The sequence below is a fragment of the Eptatretus burgeri genome, chromosome 3 (assembly GCF_056783735.1).
Source record: "Eptatretus burgeri isolate ZD-2024b chromosome 3, Ebu_testis_v1, whole genome shotgun sequence".
Lineage (NCBI taxonomy): Eukaryota > Metazoa > Chordata > Myxini > Myxiniformes > Myxinidae > Eptatretus > Eptatretus burgeri.
The window spans coordinates 109,572,553-109,599,089 of NC_140963.1; the positions used below are offsets into that span (position 1 = coordinate 109,572,553).

At 46.0% G+C, this 26,537-nt stretch overlaps 3 protein-coding genes across 6 annotated transcripts in view; 2 read left to right on the plus strand and 1 right to left on the minus strand.

Moving 5' to 3' along the window:
* The window catches only part of TTLL1 (TTL family tubulin polyglutamylase complex subunit L1), a 42,633-nt gene extending 37,950 nt beyond the window's left edge, over positions 1-4,683 (plus strand). For 3 of the 4 annotated variants that reach the window (XM_085874979.1, XM_085874980.1, XM_085874982.1), the window contains exons 6-10: positions 3,422-3,530; positions 3,637-3,780; positions 3,945-4,031; positions 4,153-4,319; positions 4,430-4,683. In XM_085874979.1, the coding sequence (XP_085731105.1) occupies positions 3,422-3,530; positions 3,637-3,780; positions 3,945-4,031; positions 4,153-4,319; positions 4,430-4,550 (628 nt within the window). In that variant the 3' untranslated portion in view covers positions 4,551-4,683. Of the gene's footprint in view, positions 1-346; positions 3,531-3,636; positions 3,781-3,944; positions 4,032-4,152; positions 4,320-4,429 lie in introns of those variants that run through there. The other variant, XR_015056472.1, reaches the window with a different exon arrangement.
* Positions 4,684-5,563: 880 nt separating this feature from the next.
* The window catches only part of LOC147030686 (uncharacterized), a 43,401-nt gene continuing 22,427 nt past the window's right edge, over positions 5,564-26,537 (plus strand). The window contains exon 1 of the mRNA XM_085874985.1: positions 5,564-5,896. The gene's annotated coding sequence lies outside the window, so the exon portion shown is untranslated. The remainder of the gene's footprint in view (positions 5,897-26,537) is intronic.
* RPS10 (ribosomal protein S10) lies at positions 12,633-19,672 on the minus strand. Its single transcript, XM_085874986.1, has 6 exons — positions 19,554-19,672; positions 15,181-15,331; positions 14,900-15,074; positions 14,681-14,755; positions 13,151-13,206; positions 12,633-12,730 (listed from the first exon to the last, which is right to left on the minus strand). The coding sequence occupies exons 2-6, from the start codon at positions 15,328-15,330 to the stop codon at positions 12,692-12,694; spliced, it is 495 nt and encodes a 164-aa protein (XP_085731112.1). The 5' UTR covers position 15,331; positions 19,554-19,672; the 3' UTR covers positions 12,633-12,691.

The window sequence follows — 26,537 nt, forward strand, 5'->3', positions numbered from 1 at the left end:
TCTCAGGTGATTTGCCGGGGAACGTTTTTGGCCCAAATTTTCCACGAACCGGCCGGTCAAGAAAGATTGGTTGTGAAAATGTAGCTCGACGAAAAGTTATTTGGTTAGGAATTTGTAATTTGTTAAGCGTACCAGCGATAACTCACCTGCTCTTCACGAAGGACGCCGTGGATGTTTAAAATCCACCAGCTCATGCTGGTAGACAGGACACCCAGCTTAAAGTTCTTGTGAGGGGTGGCACACCTTGTGATGCAAATGCAACGCCCTGCCTGCAAAACACCAAGAGGCTACGACAGTCTATCATCAGGCTGAGGATTGAACTCAAACGGTTCAAAGGGAAGTGAGTTACCTGTGTGTCATTATGTTGGACTAATTTTGAAAAATTCTACCTCTTCAAAAATAATTACTCGTATATAAAAAAAATATAATTTGATGCTTAATGGTGCATTCTTTTCTTCTTTCTGATCTCCTAGATGCTGGTTATTGAGGAATGCTATTCCACCCTGTCTTTATCTGCTCTTATAAAGCTCCATTGTCAAATCCCTTGTTCACGTCATAATCCTGTCTCTCCATTTTCTTCTTTGCCTTCCTCTCGCTCTTCCTTTCACCTGACTAGTCAGTATAGCTATATGCAGCGGCTGGCAGGATGACCTGGGGGGGGTACGCACACCTGTCTTGAAGCAGTCTAGCCTGAGTTAGAAACGCGACCCAGCTATAAACTGTCATTTCGGTGTTTCAATCGCAGGGTGATTCATCATTGTGTGTGCCTTCCCTTGGATGTATATTGAACTGGGTGTCCTGTCCGCCGGCATTAGTTGATGGATGTCAAGGATCCCATGGTGTCCTTCACAATGAGCAGGCGAGTTATCGCCGGCACCCTGAACTAAAGATGTTAAGTTGTGAACATCAGTGACAAAATGTTTTTAACTTAATCCATTTTAAATTTAGGCTGCAACACAACAAAATGTGACAAAAGTCAAGGGGTGTGAATACTTTCTGAAGGTATTGTGGATACTGATGTTCACCTTTGTTGTCCAGCTAGATCCTGATGTTCACCTTTATGTTTGCCAGCTCGATCCTGATGTTCCCCTTTATGTTTTCCAGCTAGATTCTGATGTTCACCTTTATGTTTGCCAGCTATATCCTAATGTTCCCCTTTATGTTTGCCAGCTCGATCCTGATGTTCACCTTTATGTTTGCCAGCTAGATCCTGATGTTCACCTTTATGTTTGCCAGCTAGATCCTGATGTTCCCCTTTATGTTTGCCAGCTAGATTCTGATGTTCCCCTTTATGTTTGCCAGCTCGATCCTGATGTTCACCTTTATGTTTGCCAGCCAGATCCTGATGTTCCCCTTTATGTTTGCCAGCTCGATCCTGATGTTCACCTTTATGTTTGCCAGCTAGATCCTGATGTTCCCCTTTATGTTTGCCAGCTCGATCCTGATGTTCCCCTTTATGTTTGCCAGCTCGATCCTGATCTTCACCTTTATGTTTGCCAGCTAGATTCTGATGTTCACCTTTATGTTTGCCAGCTAGATCCTGATGTTCCCCTTTATGTTTGCCAGCTAGATCCTGATGTTCCCCTTTATGTTTGCCAGCTAGATCCTGATGTTCCCCTTTATGTTTGCCAGCTAGATTCTGATGTTCCCCTTTATGTTTGCCAGCTCGATCCTGATGTTCACCTTTATGTTTGCCAGCCAGATCCTGATGTTCCCCTTTATGTTTGCCAGCTCGATCCTGATGTTCACCTTTATGTTTGCCAGCTAGATCCTGATGTTCCCCTTTATGTTTGCCAGCTCGATCCTGATGTTCCCCTTTATGTTTGCCAGCTCGATCCTGATCTTCACCTTTATGTTTGCCAGCTAGATTCTGATGTTCACCTTTATGTTTGCCAGCTAGATCCTGATGTTCCCCTTTATGTTTGCCAGCTAGATCCTGATGTTCCCCTTTATGTTTGCCAGCTAGATCCTGATGTTCACCTTTATGTTTGCCAGCTAGATCCTGATGTTCACCTTTATGTTTGCCAGCTAGATTCTGATGTTCCCCTTTATGTTTGCCAGCTAGATTCTGATGTTCACCTTTATGTTTGCCAGCTCGATCCTGATGTTCACCTTTATGTTTGCCAGCTAGATCCTGATGTTCACCTTTATGTTTGCCAGCTAGATCCTGATGTTCCCCTTTATGTTTGCCAGCTAGATTCTGATGTTCCCCTTTATGTTTGCCAGCTCGATCCTGATCTTCACCTTTATGTTTGCCAGCTCGATCCTGATGTTCACCTTTATGTTTGCCAGCCAGATCCTGATGTTCCCCTTTATGTTTGCCAGCTCGATCCTGATGTTCACCTTTATGTTTGCCAGCTAGATCCTGATGTTCCCCTTTATGTTTGCCAGCTCGATCCTGATCTTCACCTTTATGTTTGCCAGCTAGATTCTGATGTTCACCTTTATGTTTGCCAGCTAGATCCTGATGTTCCCCTTTATGTTTGCCAGCTAGATCCTGATGTTCCCCTTTATGTTTGCCAGCTAGATCCTGATGTTCCCCTTTATGTTTGCCAGCTAGATCCTGATGTTCACCTTTATGTTTGCCAGCTAGATCCTGATGTTCACCTTTATGTTTGCCAGCTAGATCCTGATGTTCCCCTTTATGTTTGCCAGCTAGATTCTGATGTTCCCCTTTATGTTTGCCAGCTCGATCCTGATGTTCACCTTTATGTTTGCCAGCTCGATCCTGATGTTCACCTTTATGTTTGCCAGCTAGATCCTGATGTTCACCTTTATATTTGCCAGCTAGATCCTGATGTTCACCTTTATGTTTGCCAGCTAGATCCTGATGTTCCCCTTTATGTTTGCCAGCTAGATCCTGATGTTCACCTTTATGTTTGCCAGCTAGATCCTGATGTTCACCTTTATGTTTGCCAGCTAGATCCTGATGTTCCCCTTTATGTCTGCCAGCTAGAGTCTGATGTTCCCCTTTATGTTTTCCAGCTAGATCCTGATGTTCACCTTTATGTTTGCCAGCTAGATCCTGATGTTCACCTTTATGTTTGCCAGCTCGATCCTGATGTTCCCCTTTATGTTTGCCAGCTCGATCCTGATGTTACCCTTTATGTCTGCCAGCTCGATCCTGATGTTCCCCTTCCCCCAGTGTAGTTACTGAAGTCATCTTTAACACTGAGAATCTCACTAAATTTTACTTGCTTCCGAACAGCTCTCAGTGCACCCATAGCAGAGTTCTATTTTTTCATATCGGTGAAAAATTTGGTTAATGATCAGATAAAATTGCTTTTTTTTTTGGAAATGCTCTTATTCTTACACTTTAAAGTTATACCAATCGACCATGCCAAACACAATAACATCTACTCTTCTTTGTAATCCTGTCCTTTCGTAAGCTTTTCCCTCTGTACCCCTCAATTACTTTCAGTTACAGGCTCGGCTTTTGCCGATTCTGCTCTGTCCGATACTCCCCTGGACCAAGCGAATTGGACAACGTATACGTCCATCTCACCAATGTGTCTATCCAGAGGCACGGGGTCGGTGGCTCTTCACACTTCACACAGCACAATTTGAATGCACCGTTGTGTTTAACCCATCATGTTCACTTACACATGCAGTCATTCACATGAACCCCCTTGCCAGGACAAATACAATAGTGTTCATGGTGGAAAGTGGACTTTGGGAAGTCTGAGACTGTATCTTGAGAGCACACGTGGAACACGCGCAACTGAGCAGCTCTTCCTCGACATGCACTGGCTCATTTTGCATTCTCTTAAAGCCGTTGCTGTACGTACTGTGTTTATATCTAAGCCTTTCCCCATTACTGCCTCAATAGGAAATCTGTTGTTGGAAATCACATCACACCCCTCCATACATTCAACTTCTACCAACTTGTGCAACTTTCTCACATCCCAAAGTTTTAATCCTTTCTTCTTTCCTTGTACCAACAGAGTGTAATGACGAGTGATCGACACTGTTTTGAATGTTATGGCTATGACATTATCATCGACGAGAATTTCAAGCCTTGGCTTATCGAGGTGAGTTGTGTGTTTGGAAAACCGAGATGCAAGTGAAATTAATCACGAAATAGTTTTCATCATCGGAGTATTCACTCCACTTCAGCAATTATTTACCTACTTTATCTCATCGTTTATACAGGTAAATGCATCCCCCTCTCTCTCTGCCACAACCACCAATGATCGCATCCTCAAGTTTCACCTTATCAATGATACCTTGAATGTGGTTGCACCAGGAGGACAACTCCCAGATCCACGTGCACCTCCACAAACCCTGACTCCTGGCATGCTGGGAGGTTACGACCTGCTGTAAGTTCATTTTCCTGCAGCATCATAGTCTCTCACTCTGTCCCGTTTTCTATGAGTGACAATTGAGATTTATAACTGAACAATCATTTCCATCTTCTCTTCTTCCTTAGATACAATGAGGAGTTGGCCATTCAAAATGGTGTTTGTGAGCGGGAATGGACACGAAGAGGGAAAAGCCGTTATGGTCATGGCCATGAGCCAGTCCGGCCAAGCCATGTACAGTGGAAATAAAGGAAGATTACATGAAGTAAACCTCTCTTTGCCGCTGTCCCTATCTGAATAAGGACATGAGCACTTTTTGTTTACTCAAAGGCCATTTTAAAGCTTTTTTTCCCCCACACAAATAAAAAAAATCCTTACTCTCTGTCCTTTGTCTGAAGTATACTCATTGCCAAGCATTCTTCCCACTTGGCTTAAACCCCAGTAGTCATATACATATTATGTGCTCCAATAGCATAATCTTCTATTCCAACCACCTTGAGTATGCCTTGGAGATGGCTGGCCATCGAGCTGTCTAATCCGAGTTCGATTCATGACCAGAATCTTTTTACTTTATAAGTAAACATTGCCATTCTGATGCAGTCAGCGGGTGAGGGATGAGAGAGGGTGTTTCATTTTCCGAGCACGATATCCTTCAGATGAGGACACGAGGGCCACCCGTCCCGTGTTCAGTTAGGTTGTACACTTGAGCATCGTACTCTGGCCAAATTTAGTTTGGGGTTCGTTGTTTCATTGGCATTATGTGCAGAAGGTGACTCCTCGAGTAGAGATGTGACAGTAGCATGATGGCAAAATCACCTGTGTTTACATTTGTTTTTATCCTCAAGTTGCTTATCTTACGGAGAGGTGTACGGGACATCACCTCTCTCTTATGCCATCTTAACGGGTTAAAAAAAAAAACGAGGACTTGGGGAAAACATCAATTTACTTGCCCCACATTTATAACTACTCGACAACCTTAAGGCCTCACCTGGCCAGGTTTCTAGACATGCATGCATGCAGATGCGGCCGATTAAGGACTGTACGTAATTAGTTAAGGCAGCACACATGGTGAAGCGAGTCTGGTTGAGATTCCTCATTGATTCTTCTGATTACTGAACCATGTTTCTCGCTGCACTTGCTTATGTATGACAAACGTTTTCCAGACCTTTAGCCACAACCACTTCAGGCCTTGTTGGCATTCAAACTTGTGCTCCTTGCTTCGCTTTCATGCTTTAATTATTGCATATTGAGTGAACCAGAGAGTTTATGTCAAAGCCACCCAATGCTTGAAGGAACTTGAGCCGGTTGTTCGGCTTGAGCTGCGAGTGGAGGCTTCTTCCTCTTCCTCTTGGTTCGTGGAACTTTTCGTTCTCCATTTCGTTTCCCGGCTTGGTGCGACGCATCGGCCTCTTCTTGGAGTTGGATCCTCGGGGAAGCGACGATCGACAGGAAGGATCGGCGCCTTGTCTCACCGGCACGTGTTGAGAAGCGCAGGAGGATTCGCGGGAGCTCGGGAAGGATCGCGGCGATTGGATCCAGCTCGCTCTCGCTGGAGCCCGGGTCCGGACAAGTTGAAGACCACACGAGGTGGAAAGGTTCGAGTCAAGCTCTGAGTTTCAGCTCACCTGTCCTCCGAGCTGGAGCTCATGATTAAAGGCCTCAGCCACCGTTTCGTGTGTGTGTGTGTGTGTGTGTGTGTGTGTGTGTGTGTGTGTGTGTGTGTGTGTGTGTGTGTGTGCGTGCGTGCGTGCGTGCGTGCGTGCGTGCGTGTGTGTGTGTGTGTGTGTGTGTGCGTGCGTGTGCGTGAGCGTGTCTGTGAGCCCGTCTAATAAGTAGGAACTGCTGTTAAATACCGAGTGATCCCACATTCGGAAACCACATCTTTGGTTATGTTACCTTAATGTTAATACATATGAAACAAGTAAAGGGGCTGTCACACCTTGACGTTTTCGCCAGCGTATGGCAACGTTTCAAAATGTATGTAAAATGCTGGCGTACGCCGAACTATTGATGTTTTGTTAAAAAGTTTTTGGCGTATTCATAACGAGTGGGATGTATGCATAACGTATATTAACGTACACAGAACGTTTCTATAACTTATAGATAACGTATACCAACGAATGCTTCGCGTGTTGTTGGTGTTCACAACGTATGCCCAACGATAGTCTAATGTATGCATAGTGCGGCAGCGTATCGCCGACGATCATGTGGCATAGCCTATTAAAAGGCTGCCGCTCGAGATTCAAATCATAACCGCACTAGACATTGAAGTGTCAACATCACCGTCATGCCCTGTCACACCTTGACGTTTTAGCCAGCGTATGCTGACTTATGAAAAATTTGCCCAATATGCTGGCACACTTCAAATACGTTATGTGTAAGTTTTGTATACGTTAAGAGCACGCTGAAGCACGCTGGCATACATCATAGTACGCCGAGCACGTTGACAAATTTTAAGCATGCTCAAAATTTTTCGACCTATGCCAGCATATGACTCACATGTTCCGCATACGCTGGCCATAAGTTGTAGGCATGTTATGCGATCGGTGACACACGTCGACACACGTTACTTGTAAGCTACTTATAAGTCGAAACACGTCGAGGTAATGTTTTAGCGTACCCAAAACTTATTTCTAACCTATGAGTAACGTGCTTTGAACCTATGTGTAACCAGTGGCGTGTAGAGGAGGGAGGGGGGGGAGATGGTGCGTTGTTCAATAAATTCAATCAGAGAAGGAAATAAGATAGTAATTTTAAAATTTCAGCTGTGATAAATCAATTTTTGGAGGCTCACCGCACCGCTTGGTCGGTGCGGTGATTTTGGAGATCGCCGCTGACAGGCACATTCTGTCCTCTTGATTGCTTCAGCCACATGAGCACTCCCTCATCGAGCTTCGGGTCGTCATGACCCATCATGAGCCTGCGTCAACTTCATGCGCTTCGATGGAAATCAAGCTTTGATTGCAGCCTCGATTGCATCCTTCTTGCTGAGAATGCCCTTCACGGTGGTTCTCTTAACTTCGACGCCCCATTTCTTGCTAATCTCCCTGGCCAACTTGGACTGATTCGGCTCCTTCTTCGCGGCATCGATGATCTCCTTCTTCTCCTTCAGCGTAAAGTCGGTTCGCTTGCGTTTCTGAGCTGACATTATGGGCTGAATTTGAAAAAAAATGATGTCACTGTTGTACGTGTGCATGCTCGTGCTTTTTTGTGTCTTGTTGTGCGTGTTGTGATTGGCTTGTTGTGGCTGGCATCGGGGAGAAGAATCGCGTGTTTTGACACAGTCTGACTATGCGCGTACGTATTGAGTTATGTTGTGCGCAGCTGGACTGTAATTCGTCGCTTCGCCTTTGGACGTGAGTGTGATAATCGAGCACTGCGCAATACAGACTTTTTCACGACTCGTGCCTTTTAACAGTCACACAGTAGTGGCATGGTAGCGAGAGTAGGGGGTGGCATAGTAAATTTATTTTGTATTGAATTTTGTCGGGACTGAGCAAAAGTGGTATAATAGCGAGAGTGGCATAGAAGCGAGGTGGCCTAGTAACGAGCTTTGACTGTATATGATACTTCAAAGCAATTGATGGTCGTTCCCTGTGTTCCCTGTCATGGTTAGAATGATTGTATAATACATTACAAATGCTGATTTTCGAACCTATATGCCATACGTACATGTACATTATTGCTCATATCTCAGAAACTATTGGAGTGCCCATCACAAAATTTATGTGGAAGCTTCTTGACATCATAAGGTACCTCTGGGATGAATTTGAGGAAATTTGAAGGATACATTTTTTGGGGATTCACAATTGAAGTTTATATTTTGTGATAACTTTTTTGTGGTTGGAGGTAGGAAAATGTTGCCCAGACAAATTCATAGGGCATGGAAATACCTTTAAAATAACACCAAAACCAGCTCTCTAGGTGTTATACTTTTAGAGATATGGCCATTTGAATTTGCGACGTCGTGCTAATTAGTCCAAAGTTCGTTCGTCTGTATCTCACTAAGAGGCTGTTAGCAAAAATATTTGAGTTCTTGCTGTTTTTCATGGGTCCCAATTGGTTCCCCAAGTTTTACAAAAATCTGAGAGATGACGGCAGATTCTTTGATGATTTGACATTGAATGACCCAAAAAAAAAGACATCCGAGACATGGCGCCTTGCAAACTTGTTCCGAGCAAGTAAGGCCGAGGCCAAGACTGCTCTTTCGTCGTTTTCTTTTTCATCATTTGCCATTTGATTCCATTTTCTTATTTGCCTGCTGTCATCATTTCTTATAAATAAATTGTTCTTGTTGAATTCTACTTCCAATATGCCTATCTTTTCCCCTAATTGGTCCAGCAATGTCCTTACACAAATTAGCCAGGAGATTATAATCCCCCAACGGATTGGCTCTTACATCAGTCCAGTGTTGTGTTAATGGTAAGCTCAGCTGCCTTAAACAAGATCCAATAAGGATAAAAGTAGCCACTGAGGGTACAATTCCTTGATGAGGAGACTGCGTGTACCCCAGTTAAACGGGAGACGGACACCGGGTGACATGGTTAAATTGTTGGCATTCGCAGTGGATTAGTGACCCGCCGCAACACGGACTTATTCGTGTGCAACGGCCTAGATTCCCGCTGAGTCCGAGAATTGGGGGATTACTTCCACCCTCGTAGATCCCCTGCAACCCCGGGTTCACAATATTAACACTAATATCCCCTCTGCCTAAACGGTTTTTCTTCTTTGATAAACACCATGTTAATGTGTATAGCTTCAAAAAAGTATAATAAACCAGAAACACGTATGATGACCTTTTAAAACAGCCACGACTGATAAACACCAAACTCAATTCTTGAGGCATTAAATTCTCAGCTGGCCACACATCCCCCCCCATACTAATGGACCCAAGCTTACCTCCACTGTAATCTATATACCCCAGAGGCCAACAACACAACTCTTCCTGTTGCTCCTGCAGGGAGCAGGTGTATCATGTTATTTTAAATCTGTTAAACCAGATCCAATGATTGGACTTGTGTTGTAAGAGTGAAAATTACTCAATATAAAGCCGCAATAAGAGTCTTGCTCCAGACGTTTCACGTTATATTACCAATGCCGCTCTGACTGGCCAATCAGGGTTGCTTGAGTGCAAATTCAAACTGGTTACATTACTCGGTCATTTTTTTGCACTGATTAGCCAGCAGCAGTTGTCAATTCCACACTGAACCTCAAATATAAAAAATAAAAATAAACAAGAGCTCAAGTGAGCACAATATACGCCCGAACAAGAAGGTATATACAGAATTGTGCTAGTACATGGAAAACAGCATCCTGGTTGCCATGGCAACCACTTTAGATGACGAACGTACGTCGCGAAACACCGTCTCCACAGTCTGTACCTATGTACCAAATATGAAACGTGAAAGTTGAAAACTTTGGGAGTTCTATCTTCTCATCCAAACTCTCTCTTCCTCTTATGTGGTGACTTCAATTGTCATCACGCCAGTTGGCTAGGTGTGGGTACCTCTCTCACCTGCCATGGCACCTCAGCAAAAGCTTTCTGCGACTCATTGGGACTGACTCAATCGGTCAACTTCCCGACCCGGATCTCAACCAATGGTACTCCATCTCTTCTGGATCTGATTTTGACAAATTTCCCTGACAATATCTGCTGCTCTTCCTTCGCTCCAATTGGTTCTTCTGACCACGTCCTTGTCAAAGTGGACATCTCTCTGGCTGTTATCAGAGAACCACCTCACCGCCGTCGAGTCTGGCATTTCACTCAAGCCGACTGGCAGGGTCTCCGAGCAGCCATCAAACTTACAGACTGGTCTCCTATTACTACTTTCTCAAACATCAACTCATCCTGGGAATTCTTTCAAAGAAACTTGCTCTCCCTCATGCACAGATTTATCCCCTCTCGTGTTCAGTTGTCTTACCCTTCCTCCCGCCCTTGGTTTACTGAAGCTTGTGACGAGGCAGTTGTCCTGAAACAACTTGCCTTTGCCTCATGGAAAGCAAACCCAACTGAGGGCAATCTCTTCTTTCCACAAAGCTCGGAACAAGTGTGTATCTACCCTCAGGAGAGCCAGAAAACAACATCTTTCTCATCTCAAGTCTGAACTCTCAAACCTCTCTCCCTCCTCAAAATCCTGGTGGCGTTTAATCAAATCTGTTTCTGGTGTATGTTCCCCCTCCATCCCCTCCCTTACCTCAAATGGCCGCACTGCTGATTCCACACGTGATAAAGCTGAATGTCTAAACTCGGTGTTTGCAGCTAAATCTTGTGTCGTAAACCGATCACTTTCTCGACCCACTTTACCCAGTCGCACCCAACTGTCCCTGGACTCTGTATCCTTTTCTCCTGACAAGGTGGAGAGCTTGCTTTCAAACCTCGAGTCAGATTCTGCAACCGGTCCAGACGGCATCAGCCCACGTGTCCTCAAAGCCTGCTCTTCTGCTCTTGCTCACCCTCTCTCTGTTCTATTCACCCTCTCATTTGCCCAAGGTCATCTGCCATCTGCTTGGAAATCTGCTAACATCACTGCCCTGCATAAAAAAGGTGCAAAAACAGATCCCTGTAACTACAGACCAATCAGCCTTCTCCCAATCATCAGCAAGGTGATGGAATCCATCATCGCCTCAGATATGAAATCCTTCCTCTTCTCCAATGGCTTGATTTCCAATCATCAATTTGGTTTCAGACCAGGTCACTCTACCCTGGATATGCTGCTTCTGCTCTCCCATCAATGGATGGAGGTCCTCAATGCCAGACAGGAAATCCGAGCCGTATCCCTGGACATATCACGTGCTTTTGACACAGTCTGGCACCCTGTCCTACTCGCCAAACTCTCTTCCCATGGTATTCAAGGCCATCTCCACTCATGGCTCGCAGACTTCCTCTCCTGTCGCAGTCAACGTGTGGCCCTAAATGGAGTTCTTTCATCCCCTCTTCCTGTGCATGCTGGAGTTCCTCAAGGTAGTGTTCTGGGCCCTGTTCTTTTTCTGGTTTTCATCAATGATCTCTCGGACTCTCTGGAAAATCCTCTATTTCTCTTTGCCGACGACTCCACCCTCTGCCGTACCATCTGTCATCCCTCAGACCGGCAAGCAGCAGCTTCTTCACTCACTGCAGATCTGGATAAAATCACAAACTGGTCCAACACGTGGAACATGTCTTTCAATCCAGACAAATTTCACTCTGTCTCTTCGAAAGGACCGTTTACAAACCCCCCCCCCCACCCACTTTCTCAACAATCCTCTGGAAGAAGTCTTTTCTTTCAAGCTTCGAGGTCTCACTATCTGCCATGACCTTTCCTGGGAAAGTAACATTTCCAACCTCGCCTCAAAAGCCAGTCGCCGACTGGGAATCCTCCGTCGTGCTAAGTCCTTCCTCAGCCCTCTTGAGCTCCTGACCACTTACAAAGCTTTTTTCCGTAGCCTGATGGAGTACTGCTCTCCCCTCTGGGCTGGTGCTCCTGCCTCCCACCTTTCTCGGCTTCACGCTGTCGAAACCAGGGCATTTAAGATCATCGGCATCTCCCGCAATGAAGCTGAGTCTTTGGGCCTCTCACTCAATCACCGCAGGTTGGTCGGTGGTCTTTCTGTCTTCTACCGACTCCTCTCCAGCCTTGCCCCCCCTGCTCTCTCTGCGATTTGTCCCCACCACATTTCCACAGGGCGCTCAAGGTCCGCCAACAACCCCCTTCTCGTAAAACTACCAAAATCACGAATCACTGCTCATCTTCACTCTTTCATTCCTCTTTTTTCCCGCCTTTGGAATAAACTTCCTCACTCTATTCTTTCCCATTCTTCCCTCCAGGCTTTCAAAACAGCTGTTCACCACCACCTCTTATCTTCCCCCATCCAAATCCTCGATCTTTTCTACCCCCGATAATCCACCCAAGCCCACTTCCTTCATTTCTCCTGCTTTCCTTCCTGAAAGTCCCTGAAATGTCCATCTTCTCTTCGCCATGTTCCCCGTCCCATCCCCATCCCTCTCCCTTCCACAGTTCACCTAATGTGTCTGTTCCCCACTGTTTTGTCCCTTCCACTCCCACCCCTCGTCTCATGCCTCCTTGCTGTGAGTTGTGTGTTAGCTCTCATACGAGCCTTGACCAAGGTATACAAAAAAACAAAACAAAAAAAAAAAACCACTTTCGATGACGAACGTACGTCGCGAAACACCGTCTCCACAGTCTGTACCTATGTACCAAATATGAAACGTGAAAGTTGAAAACTTTGGGAGTTAGAGTGCGGACAGGAACGGACGACCAGTATCACATAATACGCCCGATATATAGATATATATTTATTGGGCGTATAAAAAAGGAAAGGGGACAAATGAAATAGGCAGAAAACTTTATTCAGTGAGACGTGGGATTGCAAAAGGATGGATCATTTTTCGGTTACTGCATCGATGCTCTGCCTCGACCAAAACCTCCACGCTAAAGGGAAGAAGAAAAAAATAATAATAATAAAAGGAGGGGTATTTGGAAAGAGAGAGAAGGCACAAGCAGTACGTCATGGCATGGAATTGAAATCGGTGATCAAAAGTAGAACATGAGCAGTGAACAGGGCAAGCAAGGAGGAGAGTGCACCAACAAGTGCCTGGAAGGCTGGTTTGAGGCCATGAGAAGCAAATGAGGTTGCACCCACCACATCAAGGGCCAAATTATTTAAGGTATATGCACTCCTGGTGCAAAGGGCAGTTTGGAATAAAATGTCCAAAGCAGATACTGAACTTCGTTCAACAAGAAGTCATTGGAAACATGAATTGGAATGCTTTTTCTCCCAAAACTGTCATCCTGTGGTATCGGCCTGTTTGCCTGTCTTGGCCTCATTTCAAGTGTGGTGCAGATGCTTACAAATTGGAAGTCAGAAGTTGCTCCAGCACCAGCATCAGCCTTCTTGTCTGCTCCAGCTGCAAAGCACAAAGTGGACCATCAATACGAAGCGCCCGGCATAAAGAACGAGCCAGCACACAATGCTATCACATGACCCATTTTCAAGTGTCATCATGTTCCCTATTCTATTGTACCAAATCCCCATTGTGAAATTGTAATAATAAAGCACACTGGTAACTAAACACAGTAATAAGAGGACCATTCACCGTAAACAGGTTATCAGGTGAAGATAAATCCATTCACATGTGTGAAAAAGTGTCAAAGGTCAAAAGTACAATTGGCAGAATCATTGAAAGGGCGGAGTTTTGATTATAATTTAAATATTTATTGGTTTTTGCTGCTCAGCTTGACTTTTACAGCACGTGGTAACACGTTGGGTGTTAACCCCGGATGCCCAGGTCATGTGGTGCAGCACACCAAACCTCACTTTAAGTCAATCACATCCACAACTAGAAGGGCACACGGTCGAGCGCATACCTCCGCCACGTAATGCCTGATTCCCGAGAACATATCGGGCCCATTACATTTTTATTTATATATATATATATATATATATATATATATATATATATATATATATATATATATATACATACAGTAATCCCCCGATTCTCGCGGGGGTTACGTTCCAAACCTCCCCACGCTAAGTGAAAATCCGCGATGAATGGACGTCTCCCCAAAATAGACTCGTCTGGTCTGGTCGGTTTGGGAGTGATTGGGTTTGAGGTGCCCGAGATCGACTAGTCTGGTCTGGTCAGTTTGGCAGTGATTGGGTTTGAGGTGCCTGAGATCGACTGGTCTGGTCTGGTCGGTTTTGAGGTGCTGGGTATGAGCAGTGCTCGTCCAACGGCGGCAAACCTTTTTCCTTCCCGAAGCATATATCGAGCACCTTAACCTTAACCTTCTCCTGGAGAGTCCCAGGACCTTCCTCTGGCGCTTCGGTTCCTTGCCAGAAGTCTTAGAAGGTGCAGGGCTTGGAGAAAAAAAACGTAGAAAATATTTGAAGTTCACAAGCGAAACTTTGTCTCGTGCGTTGTCTGACTGGTCGAGCACCACGCGTTATAATTTATTGCTTAAATAATTTATATTTTATATATTATTACCGCGATGTACCGGGGGAATCCGCAGAAAAAAATTAGTTACGTTCCAAGGGAAAACCCGCGATGAACCGGGGGCGCGATAGGTGAACCGCGATGAAGCGGGGGTTGACTGTATATGGTTTTTAGCCCCATCTCTCAATGGTGAAGAATCTCTTTAAGAACTAAATAATTCCCATTTCCAGATTCAGATTTTCATCAAAATCGAAAATTTAGTGTCGGTGTGTTCGAGTATAAATATAAATTCAAGTTAGGATGACAGCAGAATATCGGTTGGAGATTGAATGATAGAAGAACCTTGCATTTTGACAATATCACAATCGTGAGAACTCAAAATGGCTACAGTTAATTAGACAGCAGCAGACCACAGCTCCAGGAAAGGGACGGTACGTACGGCCAGTCATCCGGCGGTAAGCATCACGGTCGCTGTCTCCACGACCCAGACGTGAGGGACGATCCTCACCAAAGCCTGCACGCACGATTAGTCAAACAAAAGGCAATTGCACAGAAGCAGCAAGAAAATGTAAAAATGAGGGATTTATTTAATGCATACACAAACCAGGCAAGAACAACCAAAAAGAGGTTAAACACAGGTATTCATTCGCAACCTTACCTTTTGGCCGCGGACGGGCAGTTTCCGGCCGAATTTGCCGGCGAAGCGTTGCTGGAACTATCTCGGGCGGGAGGTGAAGGAAGTCCCGAAGGTACTGGATGCCTTCGTTTGTGAGGTACCAGTAATAGTGACGCCATGCAAACTGTTCCTTGACGAAACCGCGAGATTTCAGAGACTGTTGGGAGAAACGGTGCAGAAGTCGATCAGCATTCCCGTCAGCAACAGAGTTTGCGAACAGAACAAATGATGGATTTCAAGAGGTTCAAGTAAACGTGAAGTACCTGCATGGCTTTCATAACATGCAGATTTGGGACGTTGCGGTCGGCAAGTTCCGGGTGCTTTGGGAGCCGAACATCCTTCCGAGCAACCATGACGCCCTCCTTGAAGAGGAGCTCATAGATAGCAACACGATCTTTCTTGGGCATCAACATACTTGAGCGGGGTGGAACAAAATGGTTGTAATGGATGAGAACAGGAAAATGCAGCACAACTGAGTAAATAAATCGGTGTGCGAGGTATGGATGGGAATAGGACAGAAGCAACATGCAGAGGTGACGGGTATTATAGGGGCTGGCTGGATAACATAGGAATAACCTGAGCTTGCATCTCGGATTAACGACAAACTATCATGGTGTTTCATCAATGTACACCAGACGGCCAAAAGTATGCAGACACCCCTTCTAATTAGTGGATTGGGCTATTTCAGCCACACCCATTGCTGACAGCAGGGGTGCAAATTAACGGCCGCCCGGTCGCCAATGGCGCCTAACTTTTGTGCTGGGCGGGTGCACAATACTGCCTTACCTGCCCGGCTGGCGAATCACCGGCGATTCCTGTTATTTTGTACAATTTGTACTAGCTTCTCCACTATTTTTCTCAACTAGAACTACTGTTTTTGTCTGCAAAAAAATCCGTAGAAATCACTGGTAATTCTGCGGCGGCAATTTTGTCTGTTTTCATCTCGTTCCACATCACGCGTGATTGCGTGAGATTTGATGGTTTGGCATGGTTTGGGCGCATTTTCTCATGCCCAGGCAGTGTTAGGCACAAAAGCGATAATACGATAACAGATAATTATCGAAGTTAACTTTTTTATCGGACTATTATCGGAAGTTAACTTCCATTTATCGTTATCGGACCAGTTAACTTCCGATAACTCTATTATTTAGTCCGATAATGCCCATTAATTTTTTGTCCGATAACATTTTAATCGTTTCCGAGTCGCATTTCGCCGAACTAATCATCAATGTGGAGAAAAATGTACATGATTATAGATTACTTGTTTTACAAGATAATGCTGAATCAGGCCGTCACGTGAAGAAAAATGGAAGAAGAAAGGGCATAGGAAGAAGAAGAAGAAGAAGAAGAAGAAGCCTTGCAATGGCGTCTCAGCCATGTGGCTGCTCGGCTCTGCAGGTACTGGGTTCGGTCAAGGTTGGGAAACGTACAGATCGGTTAATTCAAACACAAGGACGGTCTAACCTTTGGCAGAGCGACGGACAATCGGACATGAGTGTTGAGGCGTGGAGATAACGTCGTGCCATGTTTGTAACTGTTCTCGGTGTGTTTGTAAGGTCGTGCCTCATTTTTGAATTTACGGTGCCTTCCTGTTTGTGTGCGCAGTGTTCCGCAGACCTATTCCCGTTGCTCTTTAGGTAAGAAATGGACATTAATTTGTTTGTTGGATTCACATTGTGTCCTTGACCCAATCCCGTTAATCTCCCAGTGCATGTTGGACTCCGTCCGGTTAAACGTGCTGTGTGTGACGACTCATAGACTCTAAAAAGACGTAAAATGCTTATTTTATTCTTGGGTTTAGCATAAATAAGCCTCTTCTATAGGTTTTGAAGGTTTTTCCTTGTTTTTTTGAATCCTTGTTAAAAAGTAGTTATCGTTATCGGATTATCGTTAACTTCCGATAACTTTGTTTTATAATTACCAGATTATCGTTATCGGACTTAAAAATTGGGGTTATTGGATTATCGTTATTTAAGTTAACTTTTTGGTTATCAGTACCCAACACTATGCCCAGGTTGGTTAAATGAGTGAATTTGGGTGAATGAGTGAGTTTCATGGGTGAGGTTAGGTGAATGAGTGAGTTTGATGAGGCTTTTGGGTTAATGAGTGAGTTAGATGAGTGAGGTTAGATGAATGAGTGAGTTTGGTGGGTGAGGTTGGGTTAATGAGTGAGTTTGGTGGGTGAGGTTGGGTTAATGAGTGAGTTTGATGGGTGAGGTTCGGTGGATGAGTGAGTTTATATGTGATGTTGGGTGGACGAGTAGTACCCCCACCATTGTCCATCACCCAACCCCCCCTCTACCCCATCGTCCATCACCCACAACCCCCCCCCCCCATCATCCATCAGCCACAACCACCCCATCACCCACAAAAATCCCCCCCCAGTACTACTCACAACCCCCCTGCCCCCATCACCCACACAAACTAGAACGGGCACTCAGTAGAGCACATACCTTCGGCAACGCTACATTTTGCCCCCCACCCCCCGAAACCGTTGATTGTGAGGGTATTTAATCCCATACCACAGCTGCCATCTCATATGTGTTATGATGGCTTAAAAACATTAAATTTCCTGCTGTTTGACACTGATTCACGTACATTGTACAATTTCTGTATGAACTCCCTGACCTTTTTGGGTGTCGGTTTCAAGTCAATCTGATGACAACTGGTCACATTATAAGAAATTATTTTCTGGCATTTTAGGGGCATTTAGCACACACGAGTTTCTGTTTTTCTAAATAAGTTATTTATTGTGAACAAACAAACATTCATTTTCAGAAAGTATGACATCTGAAAGTACTAATTCAGCTGTGTGTATTATATGTAGAGCGTATGACATTAGCTAGTTGCACGATAGGGGGTTGACGTACTATCGATAAATAGAACTATAAGTTGTGAAATTTGCCTCTCCTGGTGCCAAAGTCCCATTGGTTTTCATGGAGAGAACTATGTTTTTGCCTGAAAATCCGTTTTTATTACCTGCATCCTTACAACTGTAAAATGTGCATATCTTTTATTTTTTAATATCTTCAAATTGCACCAGCAGCCAAAAGCATCATGGCACATACGAATGACACATTTGAAGCACACATCAGGTGATCGTGCTTTTTTTTTTTTTACAATGGTTGACATCAGCTGGTTGTGGTTGCGCAATCCAAAAGTAATACGTCAGCTGGCTCCTGATTTATAAAAAGGAACATTTTTTGTTGAGTGTGCGTACGTGCCACTAAGGTATGCACATTTTGTAAGTTCAGTGACACCCCCCGCCCCCCTCAATGCTTTAAACTCACCAATAAAGTCACTGTCAAATATTACACATCACAGTATAGGGAATTGAATTCTAAACATTTTGAATCTACTTGCATGCAAATTGTATTAGAATTGACCGCATTATGATAAAGGTCGTTGACCCCCCTGACCTTTGACCCAAACCGCTAACTGTGCCACATACCCTTCCTCGATTGATTGTAAATAAATGCTTTGTATAGAAATGTTCCCAGCTCGTTTTCTTCTTTTCCCTCATTGGTCCAGCATGGTCCGTATCCCAGCCTCGCTGGAACGTTATGCCCCAACGATCTGTTTCCGAGCCGGTACATCCTGGGCCAGTTATGCTCGGCTGCATCCGATCCGGTTTGAACAAGGCGTACCAAGGGCGTCTCCCCTCGAGCTATGAAAGAGCTACATCTCACTGATCACTCAATATTTCCATACATTTCAGAATCTGGAGCAAGACTGTGTTCTCCTCTCTGGATTACTCCATACACACAAATGTATGTGTTTGTTTGTTAAATAAATGACTCAAATGTACAGGATAACTTAATTTCTTCTTCAAAAGCCTTCCCAGAAGAGTGGAGGCTGTTTTGCAACAAAAAGAGGGGGGGGGGGACCAACTCCATATTAATGCCCATGATTTTGGAATGAGATGTCGGACGAGAAGGTGTCCACATACTTATGACCATGTGATATATATGCCTTCCCTCGATGTGCCATAGTCTCCGAGCACGAGTCGGTGGACGTGTCTTTCGTGAAGAGCACGTGAGTTATTAACCGGCACCTTGACCAAATTACAAATTCCTGCTCAAACCTAAAGGGGCACTGCATTAGTAGCACAGTTTTGCCAATCTCTCCCCGTCCCACTCCCAAAAGCGAACGATGCCACCTGCAATGTGCTGCGCATGAAAGTAGAGCATGATTAAAAGGTGTTCAGCAACAACAGTTTCCGAGAGTGCGTTATCAATCAAGTAAGGAGATTATAGCAATCAATTATTTGTTGAACCGAGGCGTCTTGGGGCGAAACGAGGGTCGATAGTCAGGCACAGAGAGTGACCTTCTCAGAAGTAAAGCTCCCTATTATAAACAGATTCCACAAGAATGTGGCCCTCACACGAGCCTCGACAAGGTATACAAAAAAAAAAAAAAAATCCTTCAGTCAACTAACTAACGAGGTCCCTTGAAGATGCCGTTCGAAAGTCACACATCAAAGAGAACATTCCTCAACTGAAAATCCGGTAATAATAAGTCAATCATACAACGAAACCACGCGTTGTGTCTACAAACAATTAGTGAAAGACAAAAAAAAAAGCCGATGGCTGCGATCGAGACTGGATTCGAGAAGCACCAAGGAACAAGTACTCACCTGCGGCCTGCAACGTCCGCGGCGCCAAGCGAAAAGAGAGAAATCTGCGCATGCGCGACAGATGACGCACGCGATATTCAAAAGTTCCGGACGGAGTTCCGGTTGTTGTTTTTTTTTTTTTTTAAATCACTTTAGATGCAGATAAAAGTTTTTACTGACGGAGCATTCGCCTCCGTAAACGTTTTAATTTAAAATAAACAAAAAATTTTTTAACATTAAAATGACGTAATATTTCCACCTTAGGGCATCTGAAAACGTCACTGAAGGTGCACGCAAAAATATAAATCACGGTTTCATAATACTAATTAATACTTCTTCCTTTGAGATCTCTGCGCAAATGGGAGGAATAATAATAAGAAGAAGATCGACGGCCTTCCTGATTCAGTGCGCACGTGTCCAACTTTCCATAAAACTATTCGATCATACGTTCTATGATGTTATTGTATTTGAAAATATTACTCATTTCCTTTCTATTTTCACAAATTCAACTCATGTTTTTTTTTCCTTTACTCCAGCTGCTTTTTTTTCCACGGTTTGCCTTTGGCGGTGTAAGCGGCGGTAGTTCGCCGTTCACCCGGTTAAAGAGTCCCGATTATGTAACCGTTTGGTAATTACATTTTAATGGCGTTTTGGTACACTCATTAACCCGAGAGGTTTGTAAAAGCGAAACGAAGTGAAATCTTTGAACAAATAATAATAGTGTTTCAAACGACTCACTTCCGGGGAAGAAAACCGCGAGATGACGCGCAATTTTGAATGTGTGTGAGTTGCTGCGAGACGTCTCAGAGGTAAGTTAAGAAGTCGAGTTTTACACGATATAACAGGGTTTGGTGGTGAGGAAAGCTTCCTTAGTTGTGTGTAAGAGCTTGGAAACGATGGACGATGGTTCATGAACACGTGGTCGAGTTTTGGAAGCGATATTCCGATATTGATCATGTTGTTTGGTTACTGACATCAGGAAATGACAAAACGATCACGAGGTCCCGTTTGTGGGATTTTTTGACGGAGAAAAGGCGACTTTTTTTTTATGGTGGGTTCGGGATTTTTATTTTTATCCAATAGAACTTTTCAGGTGAGAGGAGGTCAAGTCTTGTCTTCGACGTTTCAAAGCGTGAGTAGGTATCACCTTGAAATGATCCAGCCCTCTTGTCTTGTGTCTGCCAGATGGTGGTACAGTTCTTAAAAATAAACGCTCCTGTTATGTGTACTGTGTCGGTTAACTTGGCAGAAACTCGCTCAGACGTATCACGGACTAGAACGGCGAACGGTACAGAGTATACCTCCGTCAGGTTGACCAGTTTACGTTTTGTATCCCACTGATGGACCAGATCTGGATTCAGACCTAAACCAAAACCACAAAAAAAAAAACTCCCCACTCCACCTCTACCCTCACCCACTCCACCTCTACCCTCACCCACTCCACCACTACCCTCACCCACTCCACCACTACCCTCACCCACTCCACCACTACCCTCACCCACTCCACCACTACCCTCACCCACTCCACCACTACCCTCACCCACTCCACCACTACCCTCACCCACTCCCCCACTCCCCTCACCCCCTCCCCCACTACCCTCACCCACTCCACCACTACCCTCACCCACTCCACCACTACCGTCACCCACTCCACCACTACCCTCACCCACTCCACCGCTACCCTCACCCACTCCACCACTACCCGCACCCACTCCACCACTACCCTCACCCGCTCCACCACTACCCTCACCCACTCCACCACTACCCTCGCCCACTCCACCACTTCCCTCACCCACACCACCACTACCCTCACTCACTCCACCACTACCCTCACCCACTCCACCACTACCCTGACCAACCCCCACCACTACCCTGACCAACCCCCACCACTACCCTGACCAACCCCCACCACTACCCTGACCAACCCCCACCACTACCCTGACCAACCCCCACCACTACCCTGACCAACCCCCACCACTACCCTGACCAACCCCCACCACTACCCTGACCAACCCCCACCACTACCCTGACCAACCCCACCACTACCCTGACCAACCCCACCACTACCCTGACCAACCCCACCACTACCCTGACCAACCCCCACCACTACCCTGACCAACCCCCTACTCCATCTCCACCCTGACCCACTCCATCTCCACCCTGACCCACTCCATCTCCACCCTGACCCACTCCATCTCCACTCCACCTCTACCCTCACCCACTCCACCTCTACCCTCACCCACTCCACCTCTACCCTCACCCACTCCACCTCTACCCTGACCAACCCCCTACTCCATCTCTACCCTGACCAACCCCCGACTCCATCTCTACCCTGACCAACCCCCCACTCCACCTCTACCCTGACCAACCCCCACTCCACCTCTACCCTCACCCACTCCACCTCTACCCTCACCCACTCCACCACTACCCTGACCAAACCCCTACTCCATCTCCACACTGACCAACCCCCCACTCCATCTCTACCCTGACCAACTCCCCACTCCATCGCCACCCTGACCCCCCCTCCACTCCATCTCCACCCTGGCCCACGCTCCACTCCATCTCCACCCTGACCCACTCTCCACTCCATCTCCACCCTGACCCACTCTCCACTCCATCTCCACCCTGACCCACTCTCCACTCCATCTCCACCCTGACCCACTCTCCACTCCATCTCCACCCTGACCCACTCTCCACTCCATCTCCACCCTGACCCACTCTCCACTCCATCTCCACCCTGACCCACTCTCCACTCCATCTCCACCCTGACCCACTCTCCACTCCATCTCCACCCTGACCCACTCTCCACTCCATCTCCACCCTGACCCACTCTCCACTCCATCTCCACCCTGACCCACTCTCCACTCCATCTCCACCCTGACCCACTCTCCACTCCATCTCCACCCTGACCCACTCTCCACTCCATCTCCACCCTGACCCACTCTCCACTCCATCTCCACCCTGACCCACTCTCCTCTCCATCACCACCCTGACCCACTCTCCACTCCATCTCCACTCTGACCCACTCTCCACTCCATCTCCACCCTGACCCACTCTCCACTCCATCTCCACCCTGACCCACTCTCCACTCCATCTCCACCCTGACCCACTCTCCACTCCATCTCCACCCTGACCCACTCTCCACTCCATCTCCACCCTGACCCACTCTCCACTCCATCTCCACCCTGACCCACTCTCCACTCCATCTCCACCCTGACCCACTCTCCACTCCATCTCCACCCTGACCCACTCTCCACTCCATCTCCACCCTGACCCACTCTCCACTCCATCTCCACCCTGACCCACTCTCCACTCCATCTCCACCCTGACCCACTCTCCACTCCATCTCCACCCTGACCCACTCTCCACTCCATCTCCACCCTGACCCACTCTCCACTCCATCTCCACCCTGACCCACTCTCCACTCCATCTCCACCCTGACCCACTCTCCACTCCATCTCCACCCTGACCCACTCTCCACTCCATCTCCACCCTGACCCACTCTCCACTCCATCTCCACCCTGACCCACTCTCCACTCCATCTCCACCCTGACCCACTCTCCACTCCATCTCCACCCTGACCCACTCTCCACTCCATCTCCCCCCTCACCCACTCTCCACTCCATCTCCACCCTGACCCACTCTCCACTCCATCTCCACCCTGACCCACTCTCCACTCCATCTCCACCCTGACCCACTCTCCACTCCATCTCCACCCTGACCCACTCTCCACTCCATCTCCACCCTGACCCACTCTCCACTCCATCTCCACCCTGACCCACTCTCCACTCCATCTCCACCCTGACCCACTCTCCACTCCATCTCCACCCTGACCCACTCTCCACTCCATCTCCACCCTGACCCACTCTCCACTCCATCTCCACCCTGACCCACTCTCCACTCCATCTCCACCCTGACCCACTCTCCACTCCATCTCCACCCTGACCCACTCTCCACTCCATCTCCACCCTGACCCACTCTCCACTCCATCTCCACCCTGACCCACTCTCCACTCCATCTCCACCCTGACCCACTCTCCACTCCATCTCCACCCTGACCCACTCTCCACTCCATCTCCACCCTGACCCACTCTCCACTCCACCTCCACCCTGACCCACTCTCCACTCCATCTCCACCCTGACCCACTCTCCACTCCATCTCCACCCTGACCCACTCTCCACTCCATCTCCACCCTGACCCACTCTCCACTCCATCTCCACCCTGACCCACTCTCCACTCCATCTCCACCCTGACCCACTCTCCACTCCATCTCCACCCTGACCCACTCTCCACTCCATCTCCACCCTGACCCACTCTCCACTCCATCTCCACCCTGACCCACTCTCCACTCCATCTCCACCCTGACCCACTCTCCACTCCATCTCCACCCTGACCCACTCTCCACTCCATCTCCACCATAACCTACTCTCCACGCCATCTCCACCATGACCTACTCTCCACTCCATCTCCACCATGACCCACTCCACACTCCAGCTCTACCCTCACCCACACCAACTCCACCCTCATCCACTCTCCACTCCAGCTCTACCCTCACCCAATCTATAAACTACTACTTTCAAGTGATCACATTCTGACAATGATTTATTTACCCACTCTCGTGCCATCCTCTTATACGAGCCTAAACCTCTGAATTCTAGTCTTAATTTGCAATTGGTCATTGGCTTTGACACCAACAGAAATTTTTTATTACGGACCCTAGACATGAAAAAGCTACATATATCGAACAAAAAGTTTCAAATGGAGCACCTCGACGCCCTGAGCATTTAAATTGCATCAGATGTGGCAATACATGAGAATTGTTGCTCCCAGCTTGTCGGCTGGATGACAGAAGATGCCATTTGCATTTATCTCCATCCCTACCCTGTTTAAAATCCCGTGTGGGCAGAGGCAACTTGCTAGTACTTGCAAAGAACTATGCAATGTTGCTTTATTGTGGTGTAGGACAGTAGGACTCGATGCTGTTTCAGGTTTTCAATGTACCTATTGCAGGGAGGATGGCCTAGAAGCATACTCACATCTAAGCTGTCTATACTGGGTTTGAATCTCAATCCAGGTATAAATTGCCATCCTGGTGTATCTCAGGCCGAGTGATTCATCAGTGTGTGTGTGTGCCATCCCCAAGATGGACGTTGAACTTGGTGTCCCGTCCCGTTTGTCGGCATTAGTTGGTGGACATTAAAAATCCCATGATGTCCTTCGGGAAGAGTAAGCGAGCTATGTCAAAAATCTGTTGACGGATTGGAACGAAATTTAGAGGACAGGTTGATGTGTGATAAGGACTAATTGATTCAATTTTGGTGAAGATCTGAAACCAGATCCGATAATTTTTTATGCGATTCATCACCATAGAGTGATGGGGCTGAAAATGGATATCGAGCATGACATCTCAAAAAGTTATGGACTGAGTCGGACAAAAAACTTGGTGGACAGGTAGGTCGGGTGTGTGAGAAGGACGAGTTGATGCAATTTTGGTGAAGATCCGAAACCGAATACGAGAATTTTTTTTAATTTTTGAAGTGATTCTTCATTATTGAGAAATGGGGTCGAAGCCGATGATATAGCATGCATGATACATTATCTCAAAAAGTACTGGATGGATTCAGATGAAATTTGATAGATGAGTTAAGTAGGTGACACGAACAAGCCGATTCGATTTTGATTCAGGGCAGATCTATATCCGGCCTATTAGTGGAGCGGCCAAGAGCCAAAAATTTAGCTTGACCCCCTCCACACTTTAGAACAAGGCAAATTAGGTATCGTTGGATTCGTTAGGATGTCTACTTTGTGAAAAACGATGTTTTACAGTCAGATTCTAATTAAAACATGGCCATTTAACCCATAAAACATAAAAAAATTGAGAATTTTGAAATATCTTAATAATTGTTATTTTGGCACTTACAAATATCGAAAATTTGGTAACATCCCATTAACGACTTTCTGCCAAGTGCACTCTCACAATATTTTGGGTTGAAACCCACTTTAATGGGGTTTTGGACCCCCAAATACCACAAAATTATGGGTTTTACCCATTTTTTTGCCATTTTTGAGTACAAAGATTTGATGCAGTACCCCTCCCCCACATTAGAACAAAACAAATCCAGTCTCATTTGATTTGTATGGATGTCAACTCTATGAATATTGATGTTTGATTTGCATATTTTAATGCTAACATGGTTAATTAACCCCCTGTTTGCAAAAAAAAAATCCATAATTTTTGGATTTCTCCTTAATTTCTCATTGTAACTGCATACTGTAGCTTTAAAGGGTACAACTTGATAGATGTACTGCTACCGTAATAATTACTCATAGCGTCTTTTGGATCAATAACGAACACAGACTCATACTTTGTCTTCAGTTATACAAAGAAACCCTTGCGCAAAACGTTACACTCATTGTTACTTTATCACTTTCTAATTGTGTATGTGTGACCTCAAACTTTTTCCTTGCAGGTTCAAGAAAGCATGGAGCCACCAGAAGAACCCCCTCAGAAGAGGAGAAGAACGAGTCTTTCCGAATGCTGCGTATTTTGCGAGACTTCATTATCCAAAACCTAAGCTGATAACTCAGTTGTCCAGAATCCTACAGTCGAAGGATTGAAATCCATTCTGAAAGCTGCTGAACTTCGTGAAGATGGTGTCTATGATCAGCTGTTTCCAGTGAAAAAACTACATCCTAAAAGGAGATACTGTTATCAAATTCTACCAAAAGTGCAGAGCAAATTATACGAACAAGAGGAATATCCAGATAGCCGAAATAAACACTGGTACATGTGCTGACGGTGTCACTGACGATGGCGCAACAGGTAGTGGGCCTACGGTTGGACTGTCTCGTCTCCGGCGATATGACACGTCGCAATTTGATATTCGATCAGGCTGTTTCATATGTGGGAAATCACATAGCTGGAAGGAGAAACTGTCGAACGTCTCAACTGGGACGGGGGCCACCACACGGCAAAGAGTGCTTGATACAGCCATTCAGAGAAAC

Excerpts from the sequence above, each read along its gene's own strand:
- RPS10 (XM_085874986.1), bottom strand. The coding sequence starts at position 15,330 with ATGTTGATGCCCAAGAAAGATCGTGTTGCTATCTATGAGCTCCTCTTC. Across the intron at positions 14,756-14,899 it reads TGCCCGTCCGCGGCCAAAAG|GCTTTGGTGAGGATCGTCCC; the intron begins GTAAGGTTGCGA and ends TCGTGCGTGCAG. Across the intron at positions 13,207-14,680 it reads TTACCGCCGGATGACTGGCC|CTGGAGCAGACAAGAAGGCT; the intron begins GTACGTACCGTC and ends TGTGCTTTGCAG.